Source organism: Oncorhynchus mykiss, chromosome 31 (genome assembly GCF_013265735.2).
Source record: "Oncorhynchus mykiss isolate Arlee chromosome 31, USDA_OmykA_1.1, whole genome shotgun sequence".
NCBI lineage: Eukaryota > Metazoa > Chordata > Actinopteri > Salmoniformes > Salmonidae > Oncorhynchus > Oncorhynchus mykiss.
Window position 1 is genome coordinate 6,064,410 of NC_050571.1, and position 9,350 is coordinate 6,073,759.

A 9,350-nucleotide genomic window follows, 5' to 3' on the forward strand; every position below is an offset into this window, starting at 1 on the left:
AGACTGCAAGGCAGGAAGCCTAGTGGTTAGAGCGTTGGGCCAGTAACTGGAAGGTTGCTGGATCCAATCTCAGAGCTGACAATGTAAAAATCTGTTCTGCCCCTGAGCAAGGCAGTTAACACACTGTTCCCCGGGCGCCGCCGACGTGGATGTTGATTTAAGGCAGCCCCCCGCACCTCTCTGATTCAGAGGGGGTTGGGTTAAACGTGGAAGACACACCTCTCTGATTCAGAGGGGTTGGGTTAAATGTGGAAAACACGTTTCAGTTGAAGGCATTCAGTTGTACAACTAACTAGGTATCCCTTTCGTTTCTATTTGTCACGGGGGATCTCCGCACTGCCAAAGCCGACTCTCTCTCTCTCTCTCTCTCTCTCTCTCTCTCTCTCCTCTGTTCTCATCCTCCTAGATCTATCGGCTGCCTAGGACATTGTGAACCATCAGATCCTCCTTTCCACTCTCCCAGGGCTGGGTCATCTCAGGATCTATCAGATCCTCCTCTCCACCCTCTCAGGGCTGGGTCATCTCAGGATCTATCAGATCCTCCTCTCCACCCTCTCAGGGCTGGGTCATCTCAGGATCTATCAGATCCTCCTCTCCACCCTCTCAGGGCTGGGTCATCTCAGGATCTATCAGATCCTCCTCTCCACCCTCTCAGGGCTGGGTCATCTCAGGATCTATCAGATCCTCCTCTCCACCCTCTCAGGGCTGGGTGTCTCAGACTATCAGATCCTCCTCTCCACTCTCCCAGGGCTGGGTCATCTCAGGATCTGCACACTCTTGGATTGCATCCTACCTGGCAGGTCGCTCTGACCAGGTGATGCAGAGTATATGTGTGAGTTACCGGCCTCAGTCTGTAGCTGAGGTGGCCTGTAACTGTAAAAAGACCGGACGCAAGTTTACGTCTGCTAATTTCTGACTTTCTTCATTCTCAATGTTTTTTTCTTGTTCAGTTGTCTATTTTTGTGTTTGTGAATGTTCTAAGTACAAACAAGTGCACACATTAAAAACTACACAACATAAATATCCTTTTACCTAAAGCAGAATTCTAAAATGTTCCACAAATTACCCGGTCTTACTTTCACATGAAAACCAAAATGTATTTCACATTCATACAGTATGTATTTTTATTTTCTACGTCGTACAGGAAAAGTGAAGACAACGACTATGAAATAGCACAAATGGCATCACGTAGTGTTAAACAAGTCAAAATATGTTTGAGATTCTTCAAAGTAGCCAACCGTTGCCTTGACAGCTTTGAACACACTTGGCATACTCTCAAACAGTTTCACCTGGAATGCTTGTCTTGAAGGAGTTCCCACATATACTGAGCACATGTTGGCTGCTTTTCCTTCACTCTGCGGTCCGACTCATCCCAAACCATCTCAATAGGGTTGAGGTTGGGTGATCTAATGTAGAACTCCATCACTCTCCTTTGTCAAATAGCCCTTACACAGTCTTGAGGTGTGTTGGGTCATTGTCATTTTGAAAAACAAATAATAGTCCCACTAAGCACAAAACATATGGGATGGCCTATTGCTGCAGAAAGCTAATAAATCACTGACAGTGTCACCAGCAGAGCACCATCACACTTCCTCCTCCATACTTCTTCAAAGTTCTGGCACTTTCTTTATTCTGAATAATGGTGCTTTCGGTTTGCCAGAACTTGCTGTTTCTCTTACTACCACAGTGCAACACCGCCATCTAGTGGCCTGATGGACTACTATTGCTAAAGCATGTAGAATATACAATTTAGATTAATACAAACACATAAACTGGTTTTAAAAAATAAAATAAATTGTCTGTTTTTAGTAACTTTGTTTTCAACCCATTACATCTGCACCACATACTCTCACTACTGGTGTCCCCCAGGGCTCAGTTCTAGGCCCTCTCTTTGTCTCTCTATACACCAAGTCACTAGGCTCCGTCATATGGTCTCTTCTGTCATTTGCTGTGCTGGTGACACTCAACCACTCCCCTCCCCCTTCTGACACACAGGTGGCGACACGCATCTCTGTGTGTCTGGCAGATACAGTATCTTAACTTGGATGTCGGCCCACCGCCTCAAGGTCAAACTCGACAAGTGGCGCAGGTCCTAATCCAAGCACTTGTCCTCTCCGGTCTGTACTACTACAACTCGCTGTTGGCTGGGCTCTCCACTTGTGCCATCAAACCCCCTGCATCTTATCCAGAACTCTGCAGTCCACTTTGGTTTTCAACCTTTCCAAGTTCTCTTGTGTTACCACGCTCCTCCACCCACACGATTGGCTTCCAATCGAAGCGTAAATCCACTGAAGGCACTGGTACTTGGCCTACGGAACAGAAAGAGGAGCTGCCCCTCCACCAACTGATAGCTACGTTATTGAAGAAAAATGTACTTTCTATACCTGTGATTTGTGGTTGTCCCACCGAGCTATCTGAAGATGAATGCACTAAAGTGTAAGTGAATAGGATCGTCAGCTAAATGACTAAAACATAAAAATATAACAGAGAGGACGTAACGATTCAAGGACTGAGCGAAACATATTATTCAGTGTGTCGGGACCAAATTAATTGTCATGAAACGCTTTACGACTATGGCATACAATGTTATCAACAACAACCAAAAAAAATCTGTAGAGATCATGTGAGACCGGGGAATACTCCACCTATTATACAGAGCTCACAGGAAGAGGTCTCGTTTGTTCACACAGAGATTGCTTGAAAACTTGTGCGTGTCCGTGCATGTGCAATTGTGTGTGTGTTTGTGCATGTGCGTGAATGTGGTGTCTACTATTGCGTGTGAGCATAATGCTGAATTTGAATTGGCCAAATCCCACAGGAAGCAGAATTTGATTTGAAGGAAGTATAATTTAATTCAGACCCGATTTAACCGAAACTTGAAACCTTAGTCTCATTAATTTGATATAGTTTATCAAAAGAGTATGCCACTTAATCATGCAATGAATACACATACCATTTCAAATATTAGTTTATCAAACAGTATATTTCTTTGTGATGAGATGTTATATTGTTCCCTTCAAAACTGTAGTGTTTCTCTAATGCATTCTGGGGACTTTATTTGTTCTTATATTTAAAAACATGTAGGGTATTATGAATTATTGTGGAGAGCTCATAACATGATCTTCAAATATTTCCAGACCACCGTAATTATTAAAAAAAAAATGTTTTAGGATAAAATGTTCAACCTCGTGCTTCATGGTAGTGGTAACCATTCATGATGTCAAGATAAATATTTCTGTAGTGACGTGTAGAATAAATCATTCACTGAACTAAATTCTACTTCCTTTCATTCAAATTCGATTCAGACTATGCTACTTGTGGGGTGTGGCCAATTCTAAATAAATTCAAACATTTAATTGGAATTAAAGAGCAATTCACAACTTAATTCAGAATGGACCCCAATGTGTTCATCCTCTTGAGCATCCAATCAAGTAAATATGTAACATTTAAAAACAATCTTTTAGACCAATGAATCCCTATAGATGGTCTTGACATCCCATCTAGTGGGAAGTCCTTCAATTAGACTATAGAATGACAGTACTGAGAGGGAAAGGAAACCAACAATGACCTTCAATTAGACTATGGACTGACAATACTGAGAGAAAATGAAACCAACACTGACCTTCAATTAGACTACAGAATGACAATACTGAGAGAAAAGGAAACCAACACTGACCTTCAATTAGACTACAGAATGACAATACTGAGAGAAAAGGAAACCAACACTGACCTTCAATTAGACTACAGAATGACAATACTGAGAGGGAAAGAAGAAAGTAGAGGCGAAAATGTTCTGCTCTTTTGTATAAGGAATTTGATGTTTGCAGAGATAAAGACTGACAAGACTGAGAGTCCTAGATTTATCTAATTCCACTACAATAACATCTAAATTGCATTTGTAGCCGTGCCAGTTTACAGACAGAGTAATCACATGTTGTTGACCTTTTAGGGTATATAGCTGAGTGGAATTGGGTTTTAGGGTATATAGCTGAGTGGAATAGGGTTTTAGGGTATATAGCTGGGTGGAATAGGGTTTTAGGGTATATAGCTGAGTGGAATAGGGTTTTAGGGTATATAGCTGGGTGGAATAGGGTTTTAGGGTATATAGCTGAGTGGAATAGGGTTTTAGGGTATATAGCTGAGTGGAATAGGGTTTTAGGGTATATAGCTGAGTGGAATAGGGTTTTAGGGTATATAGCTGAGTGGAATGTAGGTCTACAGAAAGACTGTTCCGATACTGATCAGGTTTTGGATTGAATAGGGCCTGAGATCACACAGCGAAAGAGAGCAGAGTTTTGCACTTAGGTTCTATGCCATAAGACCAATAAAACTGAAAACGTGAGCGTGAATAACCATTCACCCCCCCCAAAGTTAATACTTTGTAGAGCCACCTTTTGCAGCAATTACAGCTGCAAGTCTCTTGGGGTATGTCTCTATAAGCTTGGCATATCTAGCCACTGGGATTTTTTCCCATTCTTCAAGGCAAAACTGCTCCAGCTCCTTAAAGTTGGATGGGTTCTGCTGGTGTACAGCAATATTTAAGTCATACCACAGATTCTCAATTGGATTGAGGTCTGGGCTTTGACTAGGCCATTCCAAAACATTGAAATGTTTCCCATTAAACCACTCAAGTGTTGCTTTAGTAGTATGCTTATGGTCATTATCCTGCTGGAAGGCGAACCTCCGTCCCAGTCTCAAATCTCTGGAAGACAAACAGTTTTCCCTCCAGAATTTCCCTGTATTTAGCACCATCCATCATTCCTTCAATTCCGACCAGTTTCCCAGTCCCTGTCGATGAGAAACATCCCCAAAGCATGATGCTGCCACCACCATGGTTCACTGTGGGGATGTTGTTCTCGGGGTGATGTGAGGTGTTGGGTTTAGTGTTTTCCAGACAAAGCGTTTTCCTTGATGGCCAAAAAGCAACATTGTAGTTTCATCTGACCAGAGTACCCCTTTCCACATGTTTGGGGAGTCTCCACATACCTTTTGGCGAACACCAAACATTTTTGCTTATTTTTTTCTGGACACTCTTCTGTAAAGCCCTGCTCTGTGGAGTGTATGGCTTAAAGTGGTCCTATAGACATATGCTCCAATTTCCGCTGTGGAGCTTTGCAGCTCCTTCAGGGTTATCTTTGGTCTCTTTGTTGCCTCTCTGATTAATGCCCTCCTTGCCTGGTCTTTGAGTTTTAGTGGACGGCCGTATCTTGGCAGGCTTGTTGTGGTGCCATAGTCTTTCCATTTTTAATAATGGATTTAATGGTGCTCCATGGGATCTTCAAAGTTTGGGATATTTTTTTGGAACCCAAACCTGATCTGTACTTCTCCACAACTTTGTCCCTGACCTGTTTGGAGAGCTCCTTGGTCTTCATGGTGGCGCTTGCTTGGTGTTGCCCCTTGATTAGTGATGTTGCAGACACTGGGGCCTTTCTCAGAACAGGTGTATGTATATGTAGTGAGATCATGTGACAGATCATGTGACACTTAAATTGCACACAGGTGGACCTTATTTAACTAATTATGTGACTTCTGAAGGTAATTGGTTGCACCAGATCTTATTTAGGAGCTTCATAGCAAAGGGGGTGAGTACATACGCACCACCACTTTTCCGTTTTTTATTTTTTGAAACAGGTCATTTTTTTCATTTCACTTCACCAATTTGGACTATTTTGTGTATATCCATGACATGAAATCCAAATAAAAATCAATTTAAATCACAGATTGTAATGCAACAAAATAGGAAAAATGCCAAGGCTGGTAAATACTTTTGCAAGGTACTGTACACAATCTAGTCAAATGTCTAGTTTTTTTGTAACCCTTTTTTCCAACTATTAAATGGTTCCAGGTAATCTACACTCTTAGAGAAACAAGGTGCTATCTAGAACCTAAAAGGGTTCTTCAGCTGTCCCCATAGGATAACCCTTTGAAGAACCCTTTTTGGTTCCAGGTAGAACCCTTTTTGATCCCAGATAGAACCCATTCCCCAGGGGGTTCTACATGGAACCCAAAATAGTATTACCTGGAACCAAAAACGGTTCTAACTGGAACCAAAAAGCGTTCTTCTATGGGGACAGCCGAATAAACTTTTCTAATAGTGTACGGTGCAGTGTTGTGTTCCCTGAGTAATTTGTAGGCTGAGGGCCGATGTCAGTATTTACACTGGAGACTTCCACATCCCTCTCCCTCTCCATCCTTCCCTTATTTAACAGGACGAAGGTGTTGAGTGTACAGGTTCTGACAATTACGCCTGTAGGTTCTCTCAGTAAGGCCATGTCAAGACAGAGCAATGTCCTTCAATTGCAATCCACTTGCATTAGCAGACAACATTGTATGACAATCTGGGAAGCTAGCAATGTATTCAATTCCATTTGAAACATTACAGAACATTTCAGGACTCTGAACAGCCAACATCCTCAATTCTCGGCGTGTTTTTGTCTCTGAGGTCTTCGCATGGAAGGAGTCAAGTATAAAAACAGAGTTTGATTCGAATGACATCAGGATTACAACCTGCTACCAGATGCATCAGACTAGCCAGTCTAGTGGACGTCTAATGAATCATGAATCCTTTGAATACTAAGTGACAGACGGGAAGTCCTAGGGAGCGGTTGTTTTTGGCTTGAGTGATATTCCCTTAACACCTGCACTATGACAGCCACAAGCCTCTTTTCCAAGCTCACATAACTGTCTTGACTGTCGCAAGGGATTTGGTGGATAGCATGTGCACACAGAAGTCTTGGCATTGAAATCTGAAGGCACATAATATGCTTTACAGTTGTTTTATGTTGCTTTTACAAGATCCTGATATTGTCTTTCCACAATATAACAAAAGTCATGCATAAAATGTTTTATTTTTGGGGGGGCGGGGGGGGGGGTATCCAAAAGACCTGATCTTCTAAATATCCTTCAACTGATCCTCTCAGTGGGACATTGATGAAAAAGAGACCCTCCTCGGTCCTTACCAATAGGACCCTTTTGGGGTCATTGTATCGTGTCATTTTGGAATCACTTTTATTGTAAATAAGAACATAATATTTTTCTAAACAATTCTACATGAATGTGGATGTCACTGTGGTTATGAATAATCCTGAATGAATCATGAATAATGATGAGTGAGAAAGTTATACTGTAGGTGTACAAAAATCATACCCAGCCAAAAATGCTAACCTCCCTGATATTGTAATGCTGAGAGGTTAGCATGTCTTGGGGGTATGATATAAAATGCTAACCCTCCTGATATTGTAATGCTGAGAGGTTAGCATGTCTTCGGGGTATGATATAAAATGCTAACCTCCCTGATATTTATAGTAGTTTTGGCCTTTCTAGGGAGTTTTTCCTAGCCACCTTGCTTCAACATTAGCATTGCTTGCTGTTTGGGGTTTTAGGCTGGGTTTCTGTACAGCACTTTGAGATATCAGCTGATGCACGAAGGGCTAGATAAATACATTTGATTTGATTTGATTTTACCATTCATTTATATTGGGCACAAAAATAATCTGAAACACAACCAAAACAAACAGCAAATTCTTCCAACACATGTATAGAGCATTAAGCTTGATGTCGTCATTTGGTGCTATAAATGTAGGACCAAACATTTAACTTCTGACTACTTTAATACACATACAAGTGAATTTGTCACAATACTTTTGCTCCCCTAAAATGGGGGAGGACCAATTACAATAAGTTCTGTAATTTCTAAACAGTGCACCAGATATGTATGAAAATACCCTCTAATTAAAGCTGCCAGTCTGCACCCATAGTCACTGTTTGATTTCAAATTCTAACTTTAGGAGTATAGAACTAAACGAAGAAAACATGTTGATTTTAATTTCTGCCCTGCAGCGCCCCCACCCAACGCACCCCACTCACCCAGGGGTCTCCCGCCCTGCAGCGCCCAACCCAACGCACCCCACTCAACCAGGGGTCCCCCGCCCTGCAGCGCCCAACCCAACGCACCCCACTCACCCAGGGGTCCCCCGCCCTGCAGCGCCCCAACCCAACGCACCCCACTCACCCAGGGGTCCCCCGCCCTGCAGCGCCCCCACCCAACGCACCCCACTCACCCAGGGGTCCCCCGCCCTGCAGCGCCCCCATCCAACGCACCCCACTCACCCAGGGGTCCCCCGCCCTGCAGCGCCCCAACCCAACGCACCCCACTCACCCAGGGGTCCCCCGCCCTGCAGCGCCCCAACCCAACGCACCCCACTCACCCAGGGGTCCCCCGCCCTGCAGCGCCCCAACCCAACGCACCCCACTCAGCCAGGGGTACCCTGCCCTGCAGCGCCCCAACCCAACGCACCCCACTCACCCAGGGGTCCCCCGCCCTGCAGCGCCCCAACCCAACGCACCCCACTCAGCCAGGGGTCCCCCGCCCTGCAGCGCCCCAACCCAACGCACCCCACTCAGCCAGGGGTCCCCCGCCCTGCAGCGCCCCAACCCAACGCACCCCACTCAGCCAGGGGTCCCCTGCCCTGCAGCGCCCCCACCCAACGCACCCTACTCAGCTTTAGGATCTTAGCAAAACATTAATTATTTGTTTCAGGTGTGTTAGGTCAAGGCCAGAGTGTCAACAGTACAGCAGAGCACCAGAGCCAGGACTGAGAAGCCCAGCAGCTAGGGACGGCCTAAATAGGTATCTCTCCTGGCGTGGGCATGTTTTCAATAAGATTATATGAACATGGCTGTGCATTCAAACATTTTTGTATCTAGTCATCATCGTCAGTTGTGTTTCCCAGGTCTTCTTCACCTTTCTGTTTTTACATGTTTTGTGTCATCGGGAAAAAGCCTCTATCAACAGTTTGGAAATCCACTTTAGGAAGATTGTCAGAATGCCTTAAAATTCTTTAAATCTTTGAAGCTTCTCGCTTGTCCAGTGTTTGCTCCACAGAGAGAATAAAGTGCTGCATCTGCAATAGACCACAGACTGGTCTTCCCTGGCTGCCTGACCTCAGCTCCATCACAGACTGGTCTTCCCTGGCTGCCTGACCTCAGCTCCATCCCAGACTGGTCTTCCCTGGCTGCCTGACCTCAGCTCCATCCCAGACTGGTCTTCCCTGGCTGCCTGACCTCAGCTCCATCACAGACTGGTCTTCCCTGGCTGCCTGACCTCAGCTCCATCCCAGACTGGTCTTCCCTGGCTGCCTGACCTCAGCTCCATCACAGACTGGTTTTCCTTTGTTGCCTGATATCAGCTCCATCACAGACTGGTCTTCCCTTGTTGCCTGACCTCAGCTCCATCACAGACTGGTCTTCCCTGGCTGCTTGACCTCAGCTCCATCACAGACTGGTCTTCCCTGGCTGCCTGACCTCAGCTCCATCATAGACTGGTCTTCCCTTGTTGCCTGTCCTCAGCT

The 9,350-nt window shown here is 44.6% G+C and overlaps 1 protein-coding gene across 1 annotated transcript; it reads left to right on the forward strand.

Moving 5' to 3' along the window:
- Positions 1-7,257: 7,257 nt before the first annotated feature.
- Positions 7,258-8,515, forward strand: LOC118945994 (proline-rich protein 2-like). The gene is made up of 2 exons (XM_036969661.1): positions 7,258-7,268; positions 7,840-8,515. Exons 1-2 carry the CDS (start codon positions 7,258-7,260, stop codon positions 8,513-8,515), a joined length of 687 nt encoding a protein of 228 aa, XP_036825556.1.
- The last annotated feature ends 835 nt before the right edge of the window (positions 8,516-9,350 follow it).